This window comes from Aythya ferina (assembly GCF_964211825.1).
Source record: "Aythya ferina genome assembly, contig: HAP1_SCAFFOLD_359, whole genome shotgun sequence".
NCBI classification, from domain to species: domain Eukaryota; kingdom Metazoa; phylum Chordata; class Aves; order Anseriformes; family Anatidae; genus Aythya; species Aythya ferina.
The window spans coordinates 41,650-59,083 of record NW_028181206.1 but is presented as its reverse complement, the minus strand read 5'-3'; the positions used below and the strand labels follow the sequence as shown (position 1 = coordinate 59,083).

Genomic DNA, 17,434 nt, shown 5'->3' with positions numbered 1-17,434 from the left:
GCCGGCCCCGCCCCGCCCCGCCCCGCGTCACGTGCCGGGGGCCGCCCCCGGAAGTGAGGCCGCGCGCGCCGCCGCCATTTTGTTCGCCCCTCAGCCCCGCCGCCATTTTGTCCGCGGGTCGACAGCGCGTTGCGCGGCAGGCTCGGAGCCCGCGGCTGCCCGGCCGGAGGGAAATAAGAACAAAAAAAAAGCTTTTAAATCGGGTTAATTTCTCGTTAATTAGTCATTAGGTAACTCGCTGTGAGCACATGGTTAAGTTTTAGTGATTTGTGTTAATATATGTATGATTTTGTCTTGTTTATAAAAGGAGTATTGTATTGGGGTGAGGTGTTCCTCCTGTGGGAGACACGTTTTTGCTTAGAAAACTTAATTTTTATGTAATTTTTTAACCCTGTTCGTCAATAATTAGGTATAAAAGAGCAGTGAGGTACATCAAACAGCGTGATTTCTAACAATCTGGTAATCCCTGGTGTGAGAGACCCACAAAGGGAACCGGTATCTGGTAAATTTACTGTGCTCACTGGGGTTTTCTGACTGACAAAAATTGGAAAATTGGCACAAAATATTGTGGTAAATGCTCAAAACAGGGATGGCCAACGAGGTACGGCCACCTGAGGGGGAATTGATCAGGTAAGGTCAACATTTCTGTGGCTCACATCAGCCTGGTTGAGAGGTTTATTGGTAAATATGGGATAATTGGATGTTCTAAGGGATCTGGTAACTTTAGTAAGGATTTTCTGGGAAATCTTCTCTGTTTCTCTGCTGGTTTACCTCTGTCTGTTCCTTTAGCTTTGTTTATTTCTCTTTTTTTTACCGTTGTCTCCCTCTGTACTCATTGAAGCCCACAGGCTGCAGCACATCGTGCCGGATCCACGCGAGGGTTACGTCAAGCTATAAGAGAATCTATCTGGAGGAATAAAATGCTCTAAAATACCTAAAACTTGCCAGAGCAGGTACCTGGACGCCCTCCTGAATATGCAGCCTGCCTCCAGGACAGGCTTTATTACAACACCAAGGTGGGCAGAAGATAATTTTAAGGAGCACTTGATGGGTAGCCTGTTTGTAAACCAAGCCACGCCAATTTTTTAACTATTTAACTAAAAATGCTTTGTGGTAACAAAGGAAGACTCTTACAGAGATAATTTCTATAACTACTCTGTTTCCCAATGGAAGAGATGAAGAGGAAAGAAAAGCTACGTAAAAGAAAGAGGGCGCTCATTTATTTACCAGTTTTTCGTATTATTTTAATTATTTAATTAAATATTTGTATTTACCGGCAGCTTTTCAAGCACTGCGTGGAGGAGAGGGAACAAGAAGAAGGAGTTGAGAAGGGGATGCAAGGCTAAAGGAATGCCAGCTCAGCAGGATTGTTGTAAATATTGTCATTAACCTGAAATTTGGGAGGGAGAATTTGTCCCCTAAAGCCTAGGGGTTCATCTGTGGAGCATAATTCCCATAAAAAAAAGACAAAACTTGGCCCAGATGGCGAGCTGCTATCCCGATTTATACAAGATTTGGGGGCAATTAATCAAATTGTGCAAATACTGAATATTTTTTACCAACTTCATGCAGCTGCTGCAAGACAAAGGGCACCGGGTGCCTCTTGCTGAGCTCCAGCTGTGTGAAAAAGGGAGCCAGTGGTCCAAGGACTGACACCTTGGAGTCATAAAATCATCATCTGTTGCTGCAAGAGGTTTTTTAGGAGAAAAAAATCTCATTTTGGGCCTACTTACTGTGATGGCAATCTGCAATTATTGTTAACGTAACACAGACATTTGCTGTATACTCCATAACAGTTAATTATTATGAATTTTTCATATTAGGATGGCCAAATACTAACTTAAAATAATGTTTTTAATCTGGAAGAGGTTATGTTGGTACCACTGGCCACAAGGTGGCAAACGGAACTCAGGTACTGGAATTCCTGGAGGTTTTCACCCTCCCAAAAGTCTGTAATTTAGCAGAAAGCTCACCAAAAAGGTAAGTCTGCTGAACTAATCACCTGAGCTACAAAGGGCGGCGTTTCCACCTTGTTATTAGAAACTATTTTATGAAAAGTTTACTCCCAAATTAAAACGCAGCTGGGGAAAGGTCGGCGTGACAAGCACAGAAGATGGAGTGTGGGAAATCAAAGGAAAACCTGTCCTCCGATGCCGTGCCTTGGTCTCAGACATGGAATTATTTGATGGAAAGATCTGTGGCAATATTAAATATTTAATAGCGTTACAAGCTGCAAAACCTGCCTCTTGTGTCCTCAGTATTTTATTTGGGGAACTACATGGTTTTATTAGGTACACGCTCTAAGGTTGTAAGTCAAGATGGTTTTATTAGGTACCTGTTCTGCTCTGTTCTTAGCGTTGTAAGTCGGGAATCGTGGATCCACGCCTGCAGCAAACTAGAAGGGAAAAAAAAAAAAAAAAAAAAAGATTGATTTAGTTTGGAAAAGACCTTCCAAGATCCTCAGGTGCAACCACCGAGTGCTGTAACACGCCTGAGGGGAAAACAGCCTGTTCTCAACCAAAAAATAACATAAAAATAATATAAAAATAGGATTATATGCTAACTCTCGGCAGGAAAATTCATGATGAATGATAGAAATTAATTATTTTTGGGGAAAAATGCATTATGGACTACGATATTGATGAGTTGTGTCTTACCGGAGACCAGCTGGCAGCCAGCATTGTCAGCCAGCTTTAAATAACTTTTAAATAATTTAAAAATAGTCATTTTCTCTCAGGTATGATCAGGATCTATCTACAGCAGTGTCCTGGGAGGTATTTGGTCACAAAATGAGGAGAAAAACTCTGTCCCCGCCTGAGGTGAGGCTGAAGGAGGGGGACGCCGCCTGGCCGCCATTTTGTGCCCAGCTTGGTGCTGCCAAGCTGACCCATTCCGACCAAATTTGTGTTTTTTTTACCTAGAAAACGTGGAGTTGTGCCTCATTATTTTGCGTATAAGGGGAAAACTGCGTCGGGGTGGGGTCTTTCTCCTTTATTTGGCCCGGCGAAATAAAATTCTGCCTCATTTTTTTGGAGCTTCGTGTGGATCTAAGATGGCTGCCCGCAGTGAGGTGGCCGCGCTGCCGCGCAGCACGCTGGGAGATGTAGTTCGCGGCGCGGGGCCTGCTGGGAGATGTAGGCGGTGGGGGGGGGGTGGCCGCGCTGGGCATGATGGGGGATGTAGGCTCTGGCGGGGGGGGGTGAGGTGCGAGGTGCGGCTGGGTGGAGGTGGGGCTGTGAGGGGAAAATGTGGAGAAAATTGGGTTTATGAGGGGAAACTGAGGGGAAAGTGAGGGGAAAAGGGGGTCTGTGAGGGGAAAGTGAGGGGAAAATGGGGTCTGTGAGGGGAAATTGAGGGGAAAGTGGGGTTTATGAGGGGAAAGTGAGAGGAAAATGGGGTCTGTGAGTGGAAAGTGAGGGGAAAACGGGGTCTGGGGGGCTAAAGGGAGGGGAAAATGGGGTCTGTGAGGGGAAAGTGAAGGGAAAGTGGGGTCTGGGGGGGAAAAGTGAGGGGAAAAGGGGACTGGGGGGGGAAGTGAGGGGAAAAGGGCATCTGTGAGGGGAAACTGAGGGGAAAAGGGGGTCTGGGGGGTAAAGTGAGGGGAAAAGGGGGTCTGCGGGTGAAAAGTGAGGGGAAAAGGGGGTCTGGGGGGGGAAAGTGGGGTCTGGGGGGCTAAAGTAAGGGGAAAAGTGGGTCTGGGGGGGGGGAAATGAGGGAAAAAGGGGGTCTTTTGGGGGGAAAGTGAGGGGAAAATGGGGTCTGGGGGGGTAAAGTGAGGGGAAAGTGGGGTCTGGGGGGGGAAAATGGGGTCCATGAGGGGAAAAGGTGGTCTGGGGGGGTAAAGCGAGGGGAAAATGGGGTCTGCGAGGGGAAATTGGGGAGGAAAAGTTGTCTGTGAAGGGCAGCTGAGGGGGAAATGTCACCCATGAAGAGCAGCTGGAGGGGAATGGTGCCCACGACGGGTGGCTGAGGTGAGAAAACAGCTCCTGGAAGGGAAAACGGCCCCGAGAGGAGTGCCTGGGGGGGGACACGGAGCCCCCAGCCCCACGTGCCCCCGCCTGACCCCACTCCTCTCCCCCCTCCTGCCCCTTGTAGGGCCGGGATCTTTCCCCGTGCCCCCTTGCACACGCGTGTGCCCCGGTCCCAGCCGGGAGCTCCCTCGTTAAGCCCTTAATCTCCCGGCAGTAACGAGCCTGGGGACTGCAGGAGGAGCTGAGGAAAGGGCCAGGACCCCAAAAACCACCCCCAAACCCCCCAAAATCCCCCCCCCAACCCTCCCCTACCACCCCAAATTCCTCCCAGCTCCCCCCCACCGCTCCCAAATCCCCCCAAGATTCCCTCAGAGCATCCGAACGTCCCCAAAATCCTGCTGATAGCTCGAAGAGACCCCGACCCTATTGAAACCCCCCTAAAATATCCCCCCAGATCCCTGTACGCCCCTCACGATGTCGGAGTCCGAGGAGAACGGAGAGGGTGAGTGTAGGGGGTGTCCTGGGGGGGTCCCCAAAAAGGTTTTTAAGGTCTAGTGAGGGTAGGGGGGGGTCCCAAAAGGGATTTAGGACGTTTTTGGGTGGATTTGGGGTTGTAGGGTGGTCCCTAATATATAATGGGGTCCCCGATACGTAAAGGGGTCCCCACTCAATAGGGGTGGGGGAGTTTGGGGGTGATCCCTGCTGGGACCTGGGTTTGGGGTCCTGAAGGGGGGGGGTCCAGGAGGGGTTGAGGGGATACAAGAGGGGTTTTGGGGGGGGGGTCCTCGCCCTCCCTTTGACCAAATTTCCCCCCCCCAGGCCCCCCCAAGGGGCTCCCGTCCTTCGCCGAGGCCGTGGGGCAGCCCCTGGGGTGGTCGGGAGCCGAAAGCAACGGGGGGGCAGCGGAAGGGGGAACCCCCCCGGGGCAGCGGCACCGCCGCCCCCCCCACCCCAAGCACAAGGGGCAAGGTTCAGGGGGGGTCCACCGCTCCCCCCGCGCCCTCTTCTGCCTCCGCCTCAACAACCCCATCCGCCGGGCGGCCATCAGCATCGTGGAGTGGAAGTGGGTTTGGGGTGGGGGTGGGGGGGCACGGGGACAGGTTTCGGGGGGGATTTGGGGGGATTTGGGGAGATAGGGGACACGGGGAGAAGTTTGGGGGGGGGATTTGGGGAGATAGGGGACACGGGGACACGTTTGGGGGGGATTTGGGGACGTGGGGGGACACGGGGACAAGTTTTTGGGGGATATGGGGGGCATGGGGACAAGTTTTGGGGGGGATTTGGGGGGATTTGGGGAGATAGGGGACATGGGGAGAAGTTTGGGGGGGGATTTGGGGAGATAGGGGACACGGGGACAAGTTTGGGGGGGGGATTTGGGGAGATAGGGGACACGGGGACAAGTTTTGGGGGGGATTTGGGGAGATGGGGGGGCACAGGGACAAGTTTTGGGGAGGATTTGGGGAGATAGGGGACATGGGGACACGTTTGGGGGGGGATTTGGGGAGATAGGGGACATGGGGAGAAGTTTGGGGGGGGGATTTGGGGAGATAGGGGACACGGGGACAAGTTTGGGGGGGATTTGGGGACGTGGGGGGACACGGGGACAAGTTTTTGGGGGATATGGGGGGCATGGGGACAAGTTTTGGGGGGGATTTGGGGGGATTTGGGGAGATAGGGGACACGGGGACAAGTTTGGGGGGGATTTGGGGAGGTGGGGGGACAGGGGGACAAGTTTTTGGGGGATATGGGGGGCATGGGGACAAGTTTTGGGGGGATTTGGGGAGGTGGGGGGACATGGGGACCAGTTTTTGGGGAGAGATGGGGGGCATAAGGACAAATTTGGGGGGCATATGGGGAAGTGGGGGGCACGGGGACAAGTTTTGGGGAGGATTTGGGGAGATAGGGGACATGGGGACAAGTTTGGGGGGGATTTGGGGAGGTGAGGGGACACGGGGACAAGTTTTTGAGGGGAGATGTGGGCGTGGGGGCAAATTTTGGGGGAAGATGGGGATATGGGGGCAAATTTGGGGGGGCATATGGGGAAATGGGGGGGTCTGGGGACAAATTTGGGGGGGATATGGGGGGTGTGGGGGCAAGTTTTGGGGAGGATTTGGGGAAATGGGGGGCATGGGGACAAATTTGGGGGGGATATAGGGAAATGGGGGGGCATAAGGACAAGTTTTGGGGGGGATGTGGGGAAATGGGGGGGTCTGGGGACAAATTTTGGGGGGATATGGGGAAATGGGAGGCATGGGGACAAATTTGGGGAGGATTTGGGGAAATGGGGGGGTCTGGGGACAAATTTGGGGGGATTTGGGGAAATGGGGGGCATGGGGACAAATTTGGGGAGGATTTGGGGAAATGGGGGGGTCTGGGGACAAATTTGGGGGGGATATGGGGAAATGGGGGGGCATAAGGACAAGTTTTGGGGGGGATGTGGGGAAATGGGGGGGTCTGGGGACAAATTTTGGGGGGATATGGGGAAATGGGAGGCATGGGGACAAATTTGGGGAGGATTTGGGGAAATGGGGGGGTCTGGGGACAAATTTGGGGGGATTTGGGGAAATGGGGGGCATGGGGACAAATTTGGGGAGGATTTGGGGAAATGGGGGGGTCTGGGGACAAATTTGGGGGGGATATAGGGAAATGGGGGGGCATAAGGACAAGTTTTGGGGGGGATATGGGGAAATGGGACAAATTTGGGGGGGAAACGGGGAGCATGGGGACAAGTTAGAGAGCAATGGGTGGGGATATGGGGCTGGGGGTGGAAAAGGTGTTTTTTTTGGGGGGGCCACGAGGAAAATTGGGGGGCTGCCCCCCCCCCCCCCCCCCTTTAACCCCGCGGGTGCCAGGCCCTTCGACATCCTCATCCTCGCCACCATCTTCGCTAACTGCGTGGCCCTGGGGGTCTACATCCCCTTCCCCGAGGACGACTCCAACGCCGCCAACCACAACCTGGTGAGCCCCCCCCCCAAAAAAAATAAAATAAAAATAAAAATGGGGGGGCTGGGGGGTGCCCCCCCCATTTTCCGATCCCGGTCGGGTGCTCGTTAAGGGCTAACGAGACGGCTTAACGAGCTGCTTTGGGGATCAGGAGCTGGGGGGGGGCTAATCAGAGATGGGGTGGTTTTATTTTTGGGGGGGGGTCCTCGGATAAATGGGGGGGGGTCTTTGGGGTGCCCCCCCGGGGCGTGTGCCACCCGTGTCCCCACGCACACGCGTGTGCCACCGCCGTAAGCCGCTTAACGCTGAGGGGGGGGGGGGGGGCGTTAATCCGGGCTTAGCGCCCTCGTCCCCAGGAAAAGGGGACGCCGGGAGGGTGGGGGCCACGCCAGGTGACCCCTGCGCCCCCCCCCCGTGTTGTTTCCCCCCCCCCAGGAGCAAGTGGAGTACGTTTTCCTCATCATCTTCACGGTGGAGACCTTCCTGAAGATCATCGCCTACGGGCTGGTGCTGCACCCCAGCGCCTACATCCGCAACGGCTGGAACCTCCTCGACTTCGTCATCGTCATCGTGGGGTCGGGACCTCCCTTTTCGACGTCGGGGGGGCCAAAAAAAACCCCCGGGACCCCCCCCCAAAATAAAACCGACCTCTTTTTTGCAGGCTTTTCAGCGTCATCCTGGAGCAGGTGTCCCACAAGCCGGGCGAGGCGCACCACATGAGCGGCAAGCCGGGGGGCTTCGACGTCAAAGCCCTGCGCGCCTTCCGCGTCCTGCGCCCCCTCCGCCTGGTCTCTGGTGTCCCCAGTGAGTTTTTCGGGGGGCTGGGGGGCGAGATGAGGGGTCGGGGGGGGGCGCCGACAGATTTTTGGGGTCGCCGCCAGGCCTGCACATCGTCCTCAACTCCATCATGAAGGCCATGGTGCCGCTGCTGCACATCGCCCTGCTCGTCCTCTTCGTCATCATCATCTACGCCATCATCGGCCTCGAGCTCTTCATCGGCCGCATGCACAAGACCTGCTTCTTCATCGGATCCGGTGAGGGGGTGCCCCCCAGTTCCCCCCCAGTTCCCCCAGTTCCCCCCCAGTTCCCCCAGTTCCCCTCCATTTCCCCCATTTCCCCCACCCAGGCATCGGGTGACACCCGTGACGGGCACTGGGGGCCACCCCAAGACCCCCTCCCAGAACCCCCAGCGACCCCCCAACCTCCAACCCACCCCCAGAGCACCCCCACCGTCACCCAAGACCCCCCCCCAACCCCATCCTACCCCCCCAAAACCCTTGAGACCCCCCCCTTTCACTAAATCCCCCCCTAAATCCCCAACCTCCCCCATCTCCCCCATTCTCCCTCCCCCATTAATGGGGTCTCTCAGCTCCCCCTCCCCCAGCAGCCCCCCCGTAGCGCCTCAGGCTCCCCCCAACCCCCATTTTCGGGGTGTTTAACCCCCCCCCCAATTAAAAAAATTAAGATCTGGAGTCGGAGGACGACCCCTCGCCCTGCGCCTTCTCGGGGCACGGCCGCGCCTGCCTGCAGAACAACACCGAGTGCCGGGGCCGCTGGGAGGGCCCCAACGGGGGCATCACCAATTTCGACAACTTCTTCTTCGCCATGCTCACCGTCTTCCAGTGCATCACCATGGAAGGCTGGACCGACGTCCTTTATTGGGTGAGTTTTGGGTTTTTTTTTGAAGGGGGACACCAAAATTTGCCGCCCCGCCCCCAAAATCCCTCCCCCCGTTACGTGGGTGGACGCCGCTGCCGGGGGTGTCCCCCGAGGGTTGGGTTTTTGGTTTCTCGCCCCGAGTTTCCCCCCGAAGCGGCGCCTCAGCCCCTCCGTGGGGTCACCCCGAATTCCGCCCGCCCAAATTTCCCCGAAATTCACCCCAAATCTCCCCCCCCCCCCTCCTCACCAGATGCAGGACGCCATGGGCCACGAGCTGCCTTGGATTTACTTCGTCAGCCTCGTCATCTTCGGCTCCTTCTTCGTCCTCAACTTGGTCCTGGGGGTGCTGAGCGGGTGCGTAAGCCGTTAGCGTGTTCTTAGCGTGTTCTTAGCGTGTCGGGGCGTGTGCCACACGTGTCCCCCCCCCCTCAGGGAGTTCTCCAAGGAGCGTGAAAAAGCCAAAGCCCGCGGAGACTTCCAGAAGCTGCGGGAGAAGCAGCAGCTGGAGGAGGACCTGCGGGGCTACATGGACTGGATCACCCAGGCCGAGGACCTGGAGGGGGACGAGGACGAACACGAGAAGCACCGTGAGTCGTGTTTTTTTTTGGGGGGGGCCTCCTAGGGACACCCCCACCCCCTGAACCCCCCCAAAAATCCCGCAGGGCTGACCGCCGAGGAGCTGATGGGGAAGAGGAAACCTCGCCTCAAGTGGCTGCGGCACGCCAGCCACTCCACCGACACCCACGGTAACGCCCCCCCCCCCAAAAAATTGGGGTCCCCCCACCCTTTTTTTCCCCAGATTGGGGGTCCTCAGCCCCCCCCTGACTTTGTGTGTCCCCCCCCCTCCCCTCAATCTCCAGCCAGCCTCCCCGGCAGCGAGACGACGTCGGTCAACACCGAGACGGCCGGCGAGGAGGAGGCGCAGCCCAACGCCTGCGACCGTTGCCTGTGAGCACCAAAAAGGGGCCCCCGGGACCCCCCCCGGACCCCCTGCAGCCCCCCAGGGTGCTCTTCACCCCCCCCCCGTGCCCCCCCAGGGCTTTCTGTAGCCCCTGAGATCCCCCATAGCCCCGCTGGGACCCCAGTGTTGACCCTGGGATGTCCTACAGCCTGCTGGGACCCCCCCAAGCTCCTTTTTAGGTCCCCCCAGGACCCCAAAACTGACCCTAGGACCCCCCCAACTCCTTATAGATCCCCCCCAGACCCCAAAACTGATCCTAGGACCCCCCCAACTCCTTACAGTTCCTCCCAGGACCCCAAAACTGATCCTAGGACCCCCCCAACTCCTTATAATTCCCCCCAGGACCCCAAAACTGATCCTAGGACCCCCCCAACTCCTTATAGATCCCCCCCAGGACCCCAAAACTGATCCTAGGATCCCCCCAACTCCTTATAGATCCCCCCCCGGACCCCAAAACTGACCCTTGAGCCCCTGATGAAACCATCTGAGATACCCCAAGGGACCCTCGAAGCCTCCCCCGGGACCCCAAAATCCCCCACAACCCCCTGGGACCCCCATTACACCCTCTGTGATCTCCCGTGCCCGCCCCAAACCCCGTTTTTGGGGCAACTCGATGCTTTTTTTTTTAAATTCATCAATTCCTTCCTCCTCCCCAGGGGCAAAATTACCAAGACGAAATTCTGGTGAGCGAGCAAATGGGGACGGGGACGCCCCCGGCACCACCCCGCTCCCCCTATAACCCCCTGTGTCCCCCTAAATCCTTTCCACCCCCCAAAATCTCATCTCCCACCCCAAAAAAAACCCCCAAAACACCCCCCGAAAGGCGTCGCCTGCGCCGCATGAACCGCGTGCTGCGCCGGCGCTGCCGCGGGGCGGTGAAATCGGTGTCCTTCTACTGGACCGTGCTGCTCCTCGTCTTCCTCAACACCCTCACCATCGCCTCCGAGCACCACGGGCAGCCCCCTTGGCTCACTGAGACGCAAGGTGAGCGGGGCTGGGGGGGTCCCGATACCCCTTTTCCCATTCCCCGCGGGGTTTTTGGGTGCGATTGGCTGGGTTTTGGGTCCCTGCAGCTTACGCCAACAAGGCGCTGCTCTCGCTGTTCGCCGCCGAGATGGTGCTGAAGCTCTACGCCCTGGGGCCCTCGTGCTACTTCGCCAGCTTCTTCAACCGCTTCGACTGCTTCGTGGTGTGCGGCGGCGTGCTGGAGACGGCGCTGGTGGAGCGCGGCGCCATGGAGCCCCTGGGCATCTCCGTGCTGCGCTGCGTGCGCCTGCTGCGGGTCTTCAAGGTCACCAGGTGGGGGTTTTGGGGAGAGCTGGGGGGGAGCGGGGGCAAAACAGGGGGGTTGGGGACACTGGGGGTGGTGGAGGGACACGCGGCAGTGCCCCAAAATGTCTCTTTGGTGGCATGGGGACGATAGAAAGGGTGTTGGGGACACTGGGGTGGTGTAAAGACACTCGGCAGTGCCCCAAAATGTCTCTTTGGTGGCATGGGGATGACAGACAGGGTGTTGGGGACACTGGGGTGGCGTAAAGACACTTGTCAGCCCCTCAAAGTGTCTCTTTGGTGGCATGGGGACGATAGAAAGGGTGTTGGGGACACCAGGGGTGACACAGAGCCACTTGTCAGCCCCCCAAAATGTCTCTTTGGTGGCATGGGGGTGGCAGACAGTGTGTTGGGGACACTGGGGGTGGTGGAGGGACACGCGGCGGTGTGCCAAAGGGTGTCTTTGGTGGTATGGGGGTGATAGAAAGGGTGTTGGGGACACTGGGGTGGTGTAAAGACACTTTAGAGTGCCCCAAAATGTCTCTTTGGTGGCATGGGGACGATAGAAAGGGTGTTGGGGACACCGGGGGTGGCATAAAGACACTTTAGAGTGCCCCAAAGTGTCTCTTTGGTGGCACGAGGGTGGCAGACGAGGTGTTGGGGACACTGGGGGTGGCACAGAGCCACTTGTCAGCCCCTCAAAGTGTCTCTTTGGTGACATGGGGACGACACAGTGATGGGGACAGGGATGACAGACAGGGTGTTGGGGACACCAGGGGTGACACAGAGCCACTTGTCAGCCCCCCACAATGTCTCTTTGGTGGCATGGGGGTGGCAGATGGGGTGTTGGGGACATCAGGAGGTGACACAGAGCCACACCTCACATAAATAAAGTGCCTCGTTGGTGGCACAGGGGGGGCAGACGGGGTGTTGGGGACACTGGGGGTGGCACAGAGCCACTTGTCAGCCCCTCAAAATGTCTCTTTGGTGGCATGGGGGTGGCAGATGGGGTGTTGGGGACACTGAGGGTGGCATAAAGACACTCAGTAGTGCCCCAAAGTGTCTCTTCGGTGGCATGGGGATGACAAACAGGGTGTTGGGGACACCAGGGGTGGTGGAGGGACACGCGGCGGTGCGCCAAAGGGTGTCTTTGGTGGTATGGGGATGATAGAAAGGGTGTTGGGGACACTGGGGTGGCACAAAGACACTCAGTAGTGCCCCTAAGTGTCTCTTTGGTGGCATGGGGATGACAGACAGGGTGTTGGGGACACTGGGGGTGGTGTAGAGACACTCGACAGTGCCCCAAAATGTCTCTTTGGTGGCACGGGGGTGGCAGATGGGGTGTTGGGGACATCAAGAGGTGACACAGAGCCATCTCTCGCATCCATGAAGTGCCTCGTTGGTGGCACAGGGGTGGCAGACGGGGTGTTGGGGACACTGGGGGTGGTGTAGGGACACTCGACAGTGCCCCAAGGTGTCTCTTTGGTGGCATGGGGACGATAGAAAGGGTGTTGGGGACACCAGGGGTGACACAGAGCCACTTGTCAGCCCCCCACAATGTCTCTTTGGTGGCACGGGGATGACAGACAGGGTGTTGGGGACATCAGGGGGTGACACAGAGCCACCCCTCACATCCATAAAGTGCCTCATTGGTGGCATAGGGGTGGCAGACGGGGTGTTGGGGACACTGGGGGTGGCACAGAGCCACTCCTCAGCCCCCCAAAATGTCCCTTTGGTGGCAGGGGGATGACACAGCGATGGGGACAGCGTGGTGACAGGGTGTTGGGGACATCAGGGGGTGCCACAACCACCTCTTACCCCCATGAATTATTCGGTGGCGTGGGGACGTCACGGTGACAGGAACACCCCTAGGTGACAGGGACACCCCCGGGTGACAGTGACACCCCCGGGTGCCACCCAGCCGGGCTTACCGCTAGGAGGGGCGCCCGGAGGAGCCCGTCCCAGTTCTCCCAGTAACCCCAGTTCCCCCCCCAGGCACTGGGCGTCGCTGAGCAACCTGGTGGGCTCGCTGCTGAACTCGATGAAGTCCATCGCCTCGCTGCTGCTGCTGCTCTTCCTCTTCATCATCATCTTCGCCCTGCTGGGGATGCAGCTCTTCGGCGGCCGCTTCAGCTTCGACGAGACGCAGACCAAGCGCAGCACCTTCGACACCTTCCCCCAGGCCCTGCTCACCGTCTTCCAGGTGCCCTAAAACTACGGGGGGACCCCAAAAAGAGGAGGAGAGACCCCGAAAGCAGGAGGGGAGACCCCAAAAGCAAGGGGAGACTCAAAATTGTGGAGGAGAAGCCAAAAGCAGAAGGGGAGACCTCAAAGATGTGGAGGGGATAACCAAGTCATGGAGGGAGACCCCAAAACCATTGGGGGAGAGACCCCAAAGCTATGGGGGACCCCAAAACTATGGGGGGACCCCAAAAATAGGAGGGGAAGCCCAGAAGATAGAGGGGAGATCCCAAAAGCAGGAGGGGAGACCCCAAAAGTACGGGGAGACTCAAAATTGTGGAGGAGAAGCCAAAAGCATAAGGGGGAACCTCAAAGATGCGAAGGGGATACCCAAGTCATGAAGGGAGACCCCAAAACCATGAGGGGAGACCCCAAAACCATTGGGGAGAGACCCCAAAACTATGGGGGGACCCCAAAAATAGGAGGGGAAGCCCGGGAGATAGAGGGGAGACCCCAAAAGCACGGGGGGAGACCCCGAAAGCGTGAGGGGGTCCCAAAAAATGTGGGGGAGAAGCCAAAAGCATAAGGGGAGACCCTGAAGACATGGAGGGGATCCCTAAACCATGAAGAGAGACCCCGAAACCATTGGGGGACCCCAAAACCATGAAGGGAGACCCCAAAAACATGAGGGGGAGCCCCAAAATTGTGGAGGAGAAGCCAAAAGCATAAGGGGGAACCTCAAAGATGCGAAGGGGATACCCAAGTCATGAAGGGAGACCCCAAAACCATGAGGGGAGACCCCAAAACCATTGGGGAGAGACCCCAAAACTATGGGGGGACCCCAAAAATAGGAGGGGAAGCCCAGAAGATAGAGGGGAGATCCCAAAAGCAGGAGGGGAGACCCCAAAAGCACGGGGGGAGACCCCGAAAGCGTGAGGGGGTCCCAAAAAATGTGGGGGAGAAGCCAAAAGCATAAGGGGAGACCCTGAAGACATGGAGGGGATCCCTAAACCATGAAGAGAGACCCCGAAACCATTGGGGGACCCCAAAACCATGAAGGGAGACCCCAAAAACATGAGGGGAGACCCCAAAACCATGAGGGAAGACCCCAAAACCATTGGGGGAGAGACCCGAAAACCATGAGGGAAGACCCCAAAACCATGAGGGGAGACCCCAAAATCATTGGGGGAGAGACCCTAAAACCATGGGGGGGACCCCCAAAATATGAAGGGGGGGTTCAAAACCGTGGAGGGGACCCCAAAACCATCTGGGGAATCCCCAAAACGTGGAGGGGGACCCCAAAACCATGGGGAACCCCAAAATATGGCAGGGGATCCCCCCCCCCCCCTTGCATTCCCATGGGCACCTGCATCCTTCCACCCTGCATCAGGAAGGACTGGGAGGTGGCGGTGTGTGAGGGGGGGGGGTACTGGGAGCACTGGGATGGACTGGGAGGGGGGGATGCTGAAGTTTTGGGGTCCCCCCTCCCTTTTTTCCCCCAGATCCTGACGGGGGAGGACTGGAACGCGGTGATGTACGACGGGATCATGGCTTACGGCGGCCCCGTCTTCCCCGGGATGCTCGTCTGCATCTACTTCGTCATCCTCTTCATCTGCGGGAACTGTGCGTGGGCACTGGGAGCACTGGGAGCACTGGGAGGGACTGGGAAGGGGGTGCCGGGGAACTGGGAGGGGCTGGGAACGGTCCTGGGGAGCTGGCACAGGAGGCAAGAAGCAGGGAATGGGAACCAGAAAACGTGGGGACACGAAGGGGGCTGGAAACCCACACTGGGAGGATACTGGGAGGATACTGGGAGCACTGGGAGACACTGGGAATGGGGTGCCAGGGAACTGGGAGGGGCTGGGAATGATACTGGGGAGCTGGCACAGGAGGCAACAAGCAGGGAATGGGAACCCAAAAACGTGGGGACACGAAGGGGGCTGGAAACGCACACTGGGAGGGTACTGGGGGGATACTGGGAGGCACTGGGAGCACTGGGAGGGACTGTGAATGGGGTGCTGGGGAACTGGGAGGGGCTGGGAACAGTCCTGGGGAGCTGGCACAGGAGGCAAGAAGCAGGGAATGGGAACCAGAAAACGTGGGGACACGAAGAGGGGTGGAAACCCACACTAGGAGGATACTGGAGGGATACTGGGAGGCACTGGGAGCACTGGGAGACACTGGGAATGGGGTGCCAGGGAACTGGGAGGGGCTGGGAACGGTCCTGGGGAGCTGGCACAGGAGGCAAGAAGCAGGGAATGGGAACCCAAAAACGTGGGGACACGAAGAGGGGTGGAAACCCACACTGGGAGGATACTGGGAGCACTGGGAGGGACTGGGAAGGGGGTGCTGGGGAACTGGGAGGGGCTGGGAACGGTCCTGGGGAGCTGGCACAGGAGGCAAGAAGCAGGGAATGGGAACCAGAAAACGTGGGGACACGAAGGGGGCTGGAAACCCATACTGGGAGGGTACTGGGAGGATACTGGGATCACTGGGAGGGACTGGGAATGGGGTGCCGGGGAACTGGGAGGGGCTGGGAATGGTCCTGGGGAGCTGGCACAGGAGGCAAGAAGCAGGGAATGGGAACCAGAAAATGTGGGGACATGGAAGGGGGCTGGAAACGCACACTGGGAGGGTACTGGGGGGATACTGGGAGGCACTGGGAGCACTGGGAGACACTGGGAATGGGGTGCCAGGGAACTGGGAGGGGCTGGGAATGATACTGGGGAGCTGGCACAGGAGGCAAGAAGCAGGGAATGGGAACCAGAAAACGTGGGGACACGAAGGGGGCTGGAAACCCACACTGGGAGGGTACTGGGGGGATACTGGGAGGCACTGGGAGCACTGGTTAACCCCTTCCTCGCCGCAGACATCCTCCTCAACGTCTTCCTGGCCATCGCGGTCGATAACCTGGCGGACGGCGACAACATCAACTCGGGGGCCGAGGGCAAGAAGTGAGCCTGGGGGGGGGGACAGACGGACACGGGGGGGGTGACAGGGGACAGACGGACACGGGGGGGGTGACAGGGGACAGACGGACACCGGGGGGGGACAGACGGACACAGGGGGGGGAGGGGGACACCTGGCTGAGCCCCTCTGTTTGTCCCCCCCCCCCTCCTCCAGGGACAAGGCCGGGGAGGCAGAAGCCATCGTGGGGAGCCAGGACGTGAGCGTGAAGGTGAGCGTGAGCGGGTGTGCACGGCCTGACACGCGTGTGCACGGTCTGACATGCGTGTGCATGCCCCAACATGTGTGTGCACAGCCCTGACATGCCCCAACACACGTGTGCACAGCCCTTACATGCCCTAACACATGTGTGCATGTCCTTCACATGCCCCAACATGCGTGTGCACGCCCCTCACATGCCACGACACGTGTGCACACCCCTCACACGCCCCAACATGCGTGTGCACTCCCCTTACACGCCCCAACATGTTTGTTCAATCCTCACAAGCCTCAACAAGTATGCACACCCCTAACATGCCCAACACGCGTGTGCACGCCCCTCACACACCCCAACATGTGTGTGCACAGCCCTCACATGCCTCAACACGTGTGCACAGCCCTTACACGCCCCAACATGCATGTGCATACCCCTCACATGCCACAACACGCACGTGCATGCCCCTCACACACGTGTGCACAGCCCTCAGACACCCCAACACACATGTGCACAGCCCTAACATACCCCAACATGCGTGTGCACAGCCCTCACATGCCTCAACACACATGTGCACACCCCTCACGTGCCACGACACACGTGTGCACACCCCTGACATTCCTTGACACCCCTCACATGCCACAACACACATGTGCACGCCCCTCACATGCCCCAACACGCGTGTGCACGCCTCTTGCACACTCAGCCCCTTCCCTCCCCCCCCAGGTTGAAGGGGAGCAGCAGGAGGAGGAGGAGGAAGAGGAGGGGAGCGAGGAAGGTGAGGCCCCCACCCCAACCCCCTGGGGGGGCTGCAGAGCCCCCCCCCCCCCCCCACGACACCGGTGACGTCCCCCGCAGGTGACGAGGCGGGGGGGGAGCGCGACAGCCTGGGGGGGGCACGGCTGGAGAGCCTGGAGGAGCCCCCCAAAACCAAGGTGGCGCCGATCCCCGAGGGCAGCGCCTTCTTCCTGCTGGGCAGCACCAACCCGTGAGGCTGGGGGCAACTGGGAGCACTGGGGCAAACTGGGAGGGGGTTGGGGGAACTGGGAAGGGGCGGGGGGGATCGGTGGGGGGGGTGGGAGTACCGGGATTGGAGGGGTAAATGAGTAACTGGGGGGAGAGGGAGGGTAAAGTGGGGGAACTGGGAGCATTGGGACTGGGGATGTGAAGTGGGGGAGTGGAAATGGGGATGTAAACTGGGAGCACTGGGACAGGAGGGCTGGGGATGCTGGGAGCACTGGAGGAGAGGGGGGGTGATCCCCTGGTGAGACTGGGGACGCTCTGGGAGAA

The 17,434-nt window shown here is 58.4% G+C and overlaps 1 protein-coding gene and 1 long non-coding RNA gene across 2 annotated transcripts in view; both read left to right on the top strand.

Annotated features, from left to right (window-relative positions):
- The first annotated feature begins 129 nt into the window (after positions 1-129).
- LOC311429132 lies at positions 130-3,030 on the top strand. The gene is made up of 2 exons (XR_014688109.1): positions 130-2,819; positions 2,922-3,030. It is a non-coding gene; the product is annotated as an uncharacterized lncRNA (long non-coding RNA).
- Positions 3,031-3,926: 896 nt separating this feature from the next.
- CACNA1F (calcium voltage-gated channel subunit alpha1 F) overlaps positions 3,927-17,434 on the top strand; it is a 28,142-nt gene continuing 14,634 nt past the window's right edge. The window contains exons 1-21 of the mRNA XM_084540265.1: positions 3,927-3,971; positions 4,426-4,473; positions 4,791-5,034; positions 6,824-6,929; positions 7,350-7,489; positions 7,576-7,718; positions 7,796-7,948; positions 8,380-8,576; positions 8,824-8,927; positions 9,006-9,160; positions 9,236-9,319; positions 9,434-9,521; positions 10,191-10,217; positions 10,358-10,518; positions 10,608-10,833; positions 12,799-13,006; positions 14,487-14,607; positions 15,854-15,938; positions 16,108-16,162; positions 16,871-16,922; positions 17,003-17,132. Of these exons, the coding sequence (XP_084396391.1) occupies positions 4,446-4,473; positions 4,791-5,034; positions 6,824-6,929; positions 7,350-7,489; positions 7,576-7,718; positions 7,796-7,948; positions 8,380-8,576; positions 8,824-8,927; positions 9,006-9,160; positions 9,236-9,319; positions 9,434-9,521; positions 10,191-10,217; positions 10,358-10,518; positions 10,608-10,833; positions 12,799-13,006; positions 14,487-14,607; positions 15,854-15,938; positions 16,108-16,162; positions 16,871-16,922; positions 17,003-17,132 (2,507 nt within the window). The 5' untranslated portion in view covers positions 3,927-3,971; positions 4,426-4,445. The remainder of the gene's footprint in view (positions 3,972-4,425; positions 4,474-4,790; positions 5,035-6,823; positions 6,930-7,349; positions 7,490-7,575; positions 7,719-7,795; positions 7,949-8,379; positions 8,577-8,823; positions 8,928-9,005; positions 9,161-9,235; positions 9,320-9,433; positions 9,522-10,190; positions 10,218-10,357; positions 10,519-10,607; positions 10,834-12,798; positions 13,007-14,486; positions 14,608-15,853; positions 15,939-16,107; positions 16,163-16,870; positions 16,923-17,002; positions 17,133-17,434) is intronic.